We start from the raw sequence: 12,309 nt of genomic DNA on the forward strand, positions 1-12,309 counted from the left end.
TTTCTATCCTAGTGCAATTTGAGAAGATAAGTGCCTGCTAATGTATTTCTTGTTGTGGAAACTTCCTCCAGTTGCTCAGGAATAAATCAATAAATGGAGATGACACTGATTCAAAAGGGAAAAAAAAAAAAAAAAAGCCAAAAGCATAAAGTGTTGCACTCTTTTATGTGCATTAAACTTTGACCTGATGTCTTATTAAATTTTTGCTTTTAAAATGCAAAAGTCACAATGAAACTTCATTTGTTGATGTCATGAAATTTGCTACGCTTTTGCTTTCACATGAATTATATGAACCAGCTTTTATTCAGATGACAGTTACTCCACACAGTTTTTAGTGCAATTAGTCAAAATTCTTGAGAGAACCACCGTTCTTTAGGATAAAATAGTCCCCTCACATGGAGTAATCTCCAGACTCTTGTCAAGTTGTACAGTACTGTCCACTCTGCAGTACCGCAAATCGGTGCTACAAATTTATTTTGTTTGGTTAGTTAAACTGCATCCCAACACTTGCTTTCAATCAGTTTCGAATAGTTTTCAAATTACTTTTGCTTGTTTTTCATTGCTTACGTGGTTCTGCCCCTGGATATAATTCTGATTTGCTCATTTCTTACAACCCTGCTAGGTACCTCAGGTCTGCAAATTCGTCCCTGCTTGTTGTGCCTAAAACTATTAAATCTTGGGGGGACCGTTCATTTTCTCATGCTGGACCTATGTTATGGAACAAACTTCCTCAAAATATTCGTGATAGTGCTACTTCCCATGAGTTTAAATGTGCTCTGAAGACCCACCTATTCCAAGCAGCATTTCATTAATCATCCAGTTTGATTTCACTCTCATGTGTACTGTTTCATATTCATGTATTTTCATTTGTGCGTACTTTTGTTCCCTGCTGTTTTTGCTGTTCATGTTTATTTGTTTGTTTCTCTGCGCCTTGAGCATCTAATCAAGATGGATTTGGCGCATTATAAATGCTCTTTATTGTTATTATTATTATTATTCAATCTGAACAGAACTACATGTACATGAGAGTGAGATTTGTAAAGTTGATCCTTGTACTTGGAGCTATAAAATAGCTCCATGGTCTACCCTGGGGTTTTGCTTGTACCGATATGAAAGCAATTAATGACAGTGCTGTTAGCGTTCACATCCAATTTTGTTCAATATTGGGGTTTGCTCTTCAAAGCCCAATATTGGTGTCTGATGCTATTGTGACTGCTTAGTCTGTATTTCTTCAATTAAAAACTAAGCTTGCAATAAGGCACATTTTCAAACACTCCTGTTGCAGAGAAAATCATCAACTTGTCATCGTGTCATTAGTCCTGTGTCAATAGTTTTAGTATTGCTGCCAGACAGAGATAATATGGCATGCTTGTGTCATATTTGTAAAGTAGAAATTTTGCTGTTCCAATATTGGCACACTTCAGTTTGAGATGGCAGCAAACACATGAACGACAGGAGGATTTTAGCATTTTTGTTTTTAATGTGGACAATTGACTCTACAAATTTGACTGAATATTGAGACCAGTTCATCAGTGTTTTTCGGCTTTTTCCTCACAAAGCCAAGGATTAGTAAAATTGACTGTCTTCATCGCTCATGCAAAAGATCCTTGCTGGAGACCGTTTTATGTTAATTGCATCAACGAGGAACTTTTGGCACTGCATAAATTTGTCTGATAACCTTTGCTCACCGGAATTCCGTGCTGCACATGATACAATGAAGTGCATTATGTGGGACATAAGAACACAATTGACACAAGCATACACTGTGCATGTGTGGGCCCATGCCCTTTGCAGGCACATACTCCACAGTGTGCCTTTACTTGGCTCAGCAAATCTTGTTTATTAGTGTTATGCATGTGTGCTGGACCACTTATGATTAACCATTGGTTGGAGGCTGTGATCATGCCATTGAAGCTGGGCCCTGATTGGCTGGTTGGCTGTGTGACATGCACTGGATGCATGCACACTGAGGTGAATGGGACTGCTTGGCATTGCATTGCTAATACACATGATTAGATAGCTTTGGGAGATTAATCACAATGCATGTATTGGATACTCTAGATTGAGACTGCGCACAGATGTTTAGCTAAGTGATGTGATTTCCATCAAACATCCTTCAAACTGAACCAACATACTGAAATCCATTCGCTGGTTTTTCTTGTACATTTTTGTTTGGTCATGGAGGCCAGGGCCGCAAAGCGCAAACCAAACTGGACGGACACTGAGCAGATCATCATGCTGGATGCCTACGCCAAGTACAAGGAAGTCCTTGCTTGCCATGTCATTTCTTGCCATGAGAAGAACAAATGCTGGTTTGAGATTACCAAGCAGCTGAACCTGCGCAACTCATCTGTGCAACGATCCATAGAGGAGGTCAAGCGCAAATGGCACAACCTCCTAGGCCAAGGCAGACGGGACTTCTATGACTGGAAGCAAGCCTGTCAGAACCCCAACATGGTCCCCGGCCCCTCGCCCATGCCGGCTATCAGCCGCAGGGTCCTGGAGTTACACGGAGGCTTCATATTGGAAGAATGGAAGGAGAGGCTGGAACCGGGATCCGCCCAGACAGCATCACATCAGGATGAAGAGGAGTTCATCTACGTTGAGGCCAGCAGTCCCGATATGTCAGAGGATCAAGGGACATATGAGTGCCTGGACTCACCTGACATTGCCGAACCTGAGATCAAAGCCCTGGCATCAGACCCTGTGAAACGAGAGTGCCCAAGCCCCCAAGTACTTGTAATGAGCGATTCAAGTGAAGCATCTGCTCACCAGACATCAGCAGCTCTGAGTGCCACATCCCCAATCTCCACAGCTTTCCATACCAGCACAACAAGCAACCTCCACATCAGTACCCCTCCTTACCCAACCCAACCGCCTAATCCTGCATCTCTCACATTCAACACAGTGCAGTCCACCCAGATAACCGATGCGCAGACAAACGGCAGCAGAAACCAAGCTAATAGTGTTTCCCCTCTTCTAAATCAAACTCCACAAAATCCAAGCCCTCGCCACATCACCCCTCCTACACTTGTTTCAATGGCAACCATCAGTAACATCTCTTCCTCTGTCGGCCCCACCAGGCAACCGCCATCTTTGTTTGGTCCAACAACCAATCCTCAATCCTCATACCTGTCATCTTTGTTCAGTCCAACAACCAATCCTCAATCCTCATACCCGTCATCTTTGTTCAGTCCAACAACCAATCCTCAACCCTCAGAACCTCCGAGAAAGAAAGTACGAGTGTCTGAGTCTGGAGTGTCTGAGAGGGGGGCAGGACTTCACGTCGAGAGGGAGGCAGAGCTGCGTCTTGATATCCTTCAGCTGGAGAAAGACAAACTGTGGCTGGAAACGGAGAAACTGAGACTAGAAATTGACATTCTCCGAAAAAAGAAGCAGCAGATGAATAGCAATTATTAAACTTTACCTTTCTTTCTGTAGATTTGGTGAAGGTCAGTTGAACATTTGCAGAAACATCGATCTGGCTGACTCGTAGAAAAACATTCAAAAGATAACTCATTAAAGATTTAATAATAAATTCACAACCCAATATGAGGAGATCACTTTTCATACTGTAAAGCAGTGAAGTGAGCCCTCTGTTGTCCAAACAAGATCTGATTTCCTGACCCTTCTTAATAATTAAATGATTTACTCAACGAATCATAATCAATACCTAGTCCTACAGCAGAAAACACGTTTTCAAAAGGTACTGGCCTTGTCAGTTTCTCATAGTGGTTTATCAAGTGAATGAACAAAGATATCATCAGATTACATTCAATGCTCTGGGGGAATAAAATGTACCCTATGTATCCCTGGAACAAATAAAAACCCTTGATCTGTGGGAGGAGACAAAGAACACAACACTCGTGTAAAAATTCATGTGGTTGATGTACAATGTACATTGTATATGCGTAGTTTACAATAATTGTGTAAGTTGTCTCTGTGTAAGCCCAAAAAAATCTTAACCCTATTACTGCACCTAAAGTTTTGTAGTAACCTGTAGTATGCATTTCTTTCCATACAAGTGGCACAACACATGTAGTATTCTCTAGTGTTTGGTCCTTGACCCCCAAAGAGCCCTTAGGGTGTTAGGGTTAATTTTTGTTTTGTATTTTCAGTTGCATGAATTATATATTTTCGATAAAGTAATTAACTGTACATGTATTTAACCATCAGCTGGACCATACATGTGTACAGTATTATATAACATCAATTATTACTGAACAATTTAACATTTTTTATCTTATATATGACACTATTCCAATGCATTGAAGTCCCAGTGGAGACTTATGTCTGATACATGAATATTAAAACGAGGTATTCATTAGAAATATATTGAATGCTTGCTTTAAGTGCCACTGGCTCTTATTAATAGTGATTGGATTTGAAAAAAGAAAAACATGCAGTACTGATTAATAACAGTATCTGATTGCCTGTAACCGGACCCCCTGTCTCAAGAAATTATTCCTGACTGTTTTCCCTTCGGCCTTAATTGGATTTATGCAAGTCTTATTATAGGCTGTGCTGTAATCATGATACTGAACTGTATTGGAAAAGAAGCATGTACAAGTGCACTGTGGATTTTAGTACGCTGTGCGGTGTACACGAGATGACCCATGTGCAGAAGTGTGCATGCTTTTAAAGGTGACCGTCAATTGGGTGTTGTGGGATTGGGTTAATAATTAGAACGGAATATTGTCTGACAGTCAATATTTGGAAATTGCTAAGCAATACATGTAATTCAATAACTAAACATGGGCCGATTGTTTTCGGTTGATGTCTCATTCAGTACTGACAGATTAGATTTGTACAAGTCTGTTGTGCATTGCACTTGAAGGGTCTAGCTGCCAGCCATCAGGGCCTGGGGCCCACAGTTTACCATGTTATGGTTTGATGGAGATGATACTAGACTGTTGACAAGTCTACAACACTTGACTTAGACAAGTATACATTATGTTGCAATCAACATATTATTGCATTCCATGTCTTAACAGTTCTTCTTGAATGCTGATAGGACCAGGGCAAGTCTAAAGTGTGTTGTCATCAGACTTGGAATCACTTGAGAGCAATTCATTTTCCAATTTCAGGCAGAATATGGATTCAGGGATCTGGGCTTTGCTGTGATTAGACGAGCCATGTAAAATAAATACAGTTCCCGATTATTGGGCACGTGTCTATTTCTTCCTTCATTGGTGTAACATCAGAGAAGTCTAATCCTCGACTGATCCTAACTTAATGGTGAAAGGATTGGGACAAGTCTAGGGAAAGTAGTAATTGTATCAACCACCTCAAGAATTAATCACCCCAGATCTGTGTGATACTGATTAGATTTGCACAAGTCTGAGGACGTCTTATTACATGTTTCAAGGATAAGGCGGTTAAGTTGCATCTATTTGTGAGCCACAATGCCCTTTAATGCAGAATGGACTGGCACAAGTCTAGCGCTCGTAACCGGAGAAGCCCCCATACAGGGATTTGTGATTGCATGAAACATGAGCCAGTGCCAGAAATTATCCAAATATAGGCAGAGCAGGCTGAATGCCCCAGCCCAACAGGCTGGGCAGGGGTCTATTATGAATGCATGAGCGCCTGGTGAATTATACAGGCAAACAGAATGCTTTGTCTGTAGTCTTGCTGTGTACAGCACATGTCTGCATGTGCATTTATAATGGCCCCGCGTGCTGGCTATCACTAGCCAGTATACAAATCTACAGACCTAAATATCTAGTACTGAATGATCTGGGTGCATAATGCTGCAAGGTCTTTGTGTTCAGAGCGGGAAACAAAGCAGTGTATGTTTAAATGCAAGACAATATTGAAAGGCTGCCAAACATTGTGGCTGATTTTTTGCGGGTTGTGCGTTGGTGTTTCAGAGGAGCTGTATCTGTCTGGTTAATCAGAAATGTCCCTGGAAAATGATGTTGGCCTTGTTTGGATTCTAGAACAGGAATTGACTGAGAGGGGAAATAATATGAAAAAAATGATGCGGAAAAGGCAATGACGTCCTGTGCATCACATTCACACTTGTTATTATAATGTGAACGTGTGTGAAGGGGTTTTGTGTACCCATAATTCTGTTTCCTTGGGCGAGCAAATATTGAAATAATAGTATCTTTTTCCAGCAAAGTATGATACTACGAAGGACATGGTTTTCCTGAATAGATTATTTTACCCAGACTCACATTTTTGAAAAATAACTGTTTATGTACAACAGCTGAAAAAACCTACCGTAAACAAATATAATGCTTAAACACAGGACTAAGACCATAACATTACAAAGACCAATACTTTTTTATGGCTTCTGACTAGCGCCCCTTTGAACAAGGACAAGATGGGGAACCGCCAACATAGGGCAGGATAGCTCAGTTGGTAGAGCACCGGAACGGCAATCCGGATGTCGCAGGTTCAAACCCAGCTCTAGTCATTGTCTTTGTTCAACTTTAAAAAAACAAAAAACTATAGCTAATAAAAAAAAAAATAGAATACAAATACTCTAAATGATGCAGGTATACCTTGGGGTTGTGTTTGGGAGACCTGAAGTGTAGTGTGGCAAACAAACTGCTAAATCAAAACTTATCAAAACTAAATCTTATAGCAAACTGCTAAAAGCCAAAGCTGCAGGATGGGAGTTTAAAGGAAATATACATCATTTGCTTTTGCTGTAATTTTCAGAAATGGATGGAATTGGGGGGTTAGAAATATATAGCAAATATAGTTACACTGACTTTTTTGAGGTTTTGGGTTCGAAAATGCTATAAAAACCAAGAAAAACAATCATTTTCCTGTAGTCTGGTTCCCTGACTCCATATAAGAAGAAACAGAGCAGTTTACATACATTGGGGAATTGTAAGGTCAGGGAACCAGTCTAGCTGGCTTGTACCCGTTCATAGGTGTGTAATCGATTGCAAACAAGTGCGATGGTCAATTGGGGCCAGTATTTGAAAAAAAGCAAGTTTTTTCCAACGCTGATCGGCCGATCAGCGTTGGAAATTGATACAAAAATACAACTTTTCTTGAAAATGACAGTATACCAGGTGCCATGATTTTACAGGATGCTTTACACTGTCATTCACTAACAGTCCAGCAAGGTATTTCAAAATGATTTGGTAGTTTTATTTTTTGATGTTTGCAAATGTTGTATTTTCCCTTTAAGATGTGTCTTTGTACACAAATAACAAACAAAAGTAGTAAGACTAACTGATATCAAGTTTTCTTATACATGTAAATGTAAATGCCCATCACAAGGCACAAAGGCCACTCAAGTTTGTATTTTGAACAGCGCCCTCTGTTTCCAGTTGATGTGCTGTTCCCCCCCCCCCCCCCCCCCAGCTATTTGCATGACTGTAATATTTGCAGTGTCTGGTGTACCGCTTCTGTCTTTTCCAGGTCAGTGCACTGGGGAGATGGAGGGATTTAACAGGCGAGTCCGGAACTAGGTCGCTCTGCATCGTTGGTCTTCTCCTTTCCTGTGGGCTTTGCTGTGTCTGATCTACCATGATCACGGAGAGAAAACAAGAAACGATGGAGAAAATATAAATCAAGGTACACATGGGGATGTTGAAGATTTAACAGCACAGAACGGCATTAACGCCCCCACAATACTTCACGTTATAAACGTACAACATTGAAAACATTGATCACTACAATAAGGAAGATGTAAAATGGGACTTCAAATGGGGAACTTGACATTATAAGTGTCATTACTTGGGCTATTTCCTTGCTCTTTAAAAGTGCTTGGGTACAATTTGTAGACAGGATGTTGGAGCCTCATTTACTGAGTGGTCATTCAATGGTTTTGGGCCGTTGTATCAACAGTGCAATGCCCACACAATACAATTAAAAGCTCTTTTTGTGTATGTTGGGGGAGGGGTGGGGAGCCACCAAATTTGATTTGAGTTGATTTTTGTTTTGATTTGATTTACTTCCAATCTGCAGAATTATCTGCAGAACAATTGAAATTAACAGAATATACAAGAAGTTACACTCATTTGCCCCAGACTGTTCTTAACTGACATACATGTAACTTTCAGTGCATTCCTCGCTTTACATTATTTATTTGTTATAACTCAAAATGTTCAGAACGTCTTTTCAAAATATTTATGTAGAAGAGGCAACTATAGAAATGACATTTTATGCTTTGTGACAGAAACCAAGAAATTATCCTGCCCCAAAGGCCAAATGTAGCAAAATATTCATGCGTATCACAAATGAATTGTAACTTAGTTTGAAGTAAGCACGCCCACTTTTGCAAATAAGGACCCACCTATCCTGATGATGAAGAGTTGTGTAAGTGCCACATATGCAGCCAAGTTGAAGACAGAAAAGTTTTGACTTGCAAATGTGGGCCAGTGCCAAGTATAAAACCATCTAAACCAAGAATTCACATAGTAAAAATTCCTGTTGAAAATTGAAGAACTAAATCCTTCCAGTGGTAGGGAGAAATGGATATCTGTCTTATCCTGTAATGCAATGATCTAAGCTTAAAGTCAGTTATTTCTTTAAAAGTGTTTGTTTTCTTTTTTTATTTTTGGGAGATTGCAGCCACATTAATCAGTATGATCAGCTGTGTACCAATTCTCTTAGATGCAATTCCTTGTTTCCACATGGATGCCACATTACCTGCGGGCATGTCCCGGATGCTGCATGCATACTTCATTAGAAACTATTAAGAACTATAAATAGAATCTAGATTGCCATTAAGGCATGAATATTGTAATTGCTAGTTAATGCTTTCCGCAATAAACTATAATATAGTTTGACTAAAATATAGTAAACTGTAATTTATAATCGGGGGCTTAGATTTTGAAGTACAGTCAAGATGACAATAAATCATGCGAAACAAATTCCTCTAATTGTCTTGTGGATTTTCTTAAGTATTTGCGGAGCAGATCATCTTTAGATTTCAAGTTGAGATCAGCGTAGGTGTTATGCCCTGTGGATTGTCATGGTACCTGGCATGCAGTATGCGCGCTGCACTAATGCACATGCAATTCCCCTCAGTGAGTCAGACATCACACAGCAGCATCTTATTGGCTGGCTGGTGAATCATACCTCATTTGCATAATATGACACACGTCAGCCAGCCAGTCAGTCCATTGCCAATTTGCATGCTTGATATCTGTGAATCAGTCAGGCTATTTATAGATGGCCTGGTGCCCTGTAGTATTGTCTTAAAGGGGTAGTGTAAATGTTTCGCTGGACACTGTCTCTAGTAGTTGTCATTATACGTGGAATGAAAATTTAACACAAGCACAGTGATGTTCACACTGTTACATGCTCATTTTATTTTCTGGACGCTGCATGTTTCTCATTTTGATTATGTGTCAATTATAGCCTACCTCTTGAAAAAAAAATTACTCTTCAAATCAGGGTATATCAGCGTACTGCCCCGATCAAGGTAGTAGCTAGATTGGGATATTACTTTGTATATGATTGCATCAGCTTATCTAATCATTCTGAGGAGGATACAATGGAGCAAACGCAATTATTTTGAGGAAAATGCCATGCCGGATAATCAGCTGCAGTTATAGTTATGTATGTCGAACCTCATACATTTGTGGCAAAATGTCACCAGGTTAATTGGACTGCAATTCCATCAACTGAGTGTCCTCCCACAGGTTTGAAATTGGTGGCCAGCCAAATGAAACCCAAGTAATTGAGGTATTAGTCAGTTAAGCATCAATAGCCAAGTCGGGGTATTTGTCCCAATCGAGGCCATAATAATTTAGCATCCTGTTGTTAAAAACCTTTCTCAGTGAAAAGACCATGCTACGATTGAATTTTATGGCTAGCTAGACTCGGATTGACCCTACTGCTACAATAAGTGTTTTGTTCCCTTAGTCCCTGTGTCGATTGTCACTGATAAGCTAAAATACTTCATTGCTCAATCCATTGCTTGTTATGTGGTCAAAATTGAGCATCTAATTTCACATCTCCAAGTTGTGATTTATTAATGTGTGAGGATTGACAAAAAATATCACCAGTATTCAAGCCTGCGTTTCCTTGTGCCACGGTTCTGGATTTGTCGCATTTCATCCAGTACCCAAGCCCTAGGCACGTCTGGATTGTGAAGGAAGGCAGAATGTTCAACCCTGACATTTGAATACGGCAATAATTCATCATTCGGCTGAAGTGTTATTGTGGCATCTCAAGTTGGACTGAAATGGATGGTGGAATTTTAAAGTACAGTTCACGAGAATCATATGGATGTTTTAATTGCATGGAAGGCTCTGATATTTTTCATCTTAGTAAATACATGTAATGTGTATGTAGTAACTGCTTAAAGTTAAATTGGGTTGGTAATTCCACTACCAAGCATCTGAACATAACGTTCAGCAAAACAAAAATGACATGATTCTGTTGCACTTGGACATTTTGATGAGTTTTACATAGTCCTTTGTTTAAAGTAGTAATTTCTTTGATTTAATACTCAGTGATATACTAAGTGCGTTTTTTTATTTCTTAAATGAGAACTTATGCAAGGATGACCTAGTTCTCAAACCACAGTGCACAAATTGGCACAAAAATATTATTTCTTTTGAGCTCATTTCTCCAATTGTATTCTGCAAAATGAGAATCTTCCGAGGTGTTAGCGTCATGTCTTACCGCACAGCATGTTCCATTCTATTCATATCAGGCCAGCCCAGCCCCTTCCCCCTTTTCTTTAATTTTTTCCTGGTCCTAACCGCAGGTTGTTTACTACCTTTTGGTCTAAACTAGAAAACAATAAGTTAATAACCACCCACATAAAAAAAAATACCCGAAAAAGTCTACAAACCGCAGCATTTTGTTGACCTCTTTGTTCAGTCCACCTGTCTTTTGTGCCACTAGTTGCACCTGCATAATCCCTCCACCACCTGGTTTTTGTCTACCACTTTTTTGTCATAGGGCCTACACTTGTTATTGTGATTCCTTTATTGTGGCCAATGAGACATTGAACTGTGTTACTTCAATAGGGGTCACCTATTGTCTGGCTGCGGCCTCCTATGGCGCGCGCACACACACACTACCCTAACACAAACACGAGTTGGGTTCCGTTTGTGTTTAGTTTTTGTATGGCAGCAATTCAAGGTGTGCCAGAAAACAGAGCCAAGTTTGTTTGATGAAAAAAAAATGTTTGATGGATTGTGAAATTGTGTCAAGTGTGTAGGGGGCCTTTATCTCAATGTTTGGTTTCTGTCTGGCTTTCGTGCTTCTTGTTTTTCTGGATATTTTTTTTAAAAACTCACCTTTTGTTATCTTTTTTGATAATAATTTGAATAACTGAATGACCCTGACATACTCAATGTTTTTACTTTGTTGCCTAATTTTAGATTTTCTTCATAAATAACAAACTACAAAGCCAAAAGCTATAATATGTCTATTTCTGGCTGGCTGTGTCGAGCTTCACTCAGTCTTCATGGCAGGACTCCTATGCTTTGTTATACAGAAGTACCGGTAATATTTGCATAAAACCAATGTTTCAATTATTTTAGAGGAAGTAGGGCCTACCAAATTGAATAAAAAAAGCCATTAAAAATTCCCTCTCGTTACTGCTTCCACCCATATCCCATTCCTTCCCATAGTCCCAGTCAGTAGTACACATCTGTCGCTGAGGCGCTCATGAAATATTCCCTTATAGTCGGAGGGACCATTTGGCATATTGATTAGAGAATCCATTCTGAATATGATAAACCAGTGGATGGTCGTGCATGCTTGCTTGCTGTATCCTACATCAGTGTGGCGTTCCCTGCTACATGATGGCCTAATACTACCCCAGGCAGGGCTGTGTGGTTGAGCCAGGCCTGAGATTTTAGTCCCACTGCTCCACTCACAACCACTCACACCAGCACACATAACATGATTGGATTTTGAAAGCCTGCATACACGCAAATGTATAAGGAACAATTTGCATACTTTTTTTGTAGGCTCGACAGATGGCTTAATATTCTGTGACCCAAAAACTACAGCTTCAATATTCAAGGATTTTATTTTTATTCCAGACAAAGTCAATTTTTTTCTAATTGACAAAACCACAGTGTAGTAATTATAAGACCCAATTCATGTGAATAGACCATTTGCATTGCGGCCATCTTCAAGGTGTGTGAGATACACATTGAGATACATATGAGTCGACCTCTTGTGCTTTCATTGTTACTGAACAATATGATTAAGACAAAAACACACAGAGATGACTAGTGTTTGTCAATTGCCTTGACGTGAATTTTTGTGACTGTTGTCAAAATCAAGATTAAGAACAACAATTTTTATAATATATAAATACATACTGCTTAAAGGGAATATACAACATTTGCAAACATCGAAAAATAA

General features: G+C 39.6%; 2 protein-coding genes across 2 annotated transcripts in view; both read left to right on the top strand.

The window, feature by feature from the left end:
- The window catches only part of LOC119740791 (conserved oligomeric Golgi complex subunit 1-like), a 44,857-nt gene extending 36,014 nt beyond the window's left edge, over window positions 1-8,843 (top strand). The window contains exon 28 of the mRNA XM_038216217.1: window positions 7,387-8,843. The gene's annotated coding sequence lies outside the window, so the exon portion shown is untranslated. The remainder of the gene's footprint in view (window positions 1-7,386) is intronic.
- LOC119740792 lies at window positions 1,076-4,444 on the top strand. The gene has a single exon (XM_038216218.1). The coding sequence runs from the start codon at window positions 2,179-2,181 to the stop codon at window positions 3,418-3,420; it is 1,242 nt and encodes a 413-aa protein (XP_038072146.1). The 5' UTR covers window positions 1,076-2,178; the 3' UTR covers window positions 3,421-4,444.
- Window positions 8,844-12,309: the final 3,466 nt, after the last annotated feature.

This window comes from Patiria miniata, unplaced genomic scaffold (genome assembly GCF_015706575.1).
Source record: "Patiria miniata isolate m_02_andy unplaced genomic scaffold, ASM1570657v1 HiC_scaffold_5, whole genome shotgun sequence".
NCBI lineage: Eukaryota > Metazoa > Echinodermata > Asteroidea > Valvatida > Asterinidae > Patiria > Patiria miniata.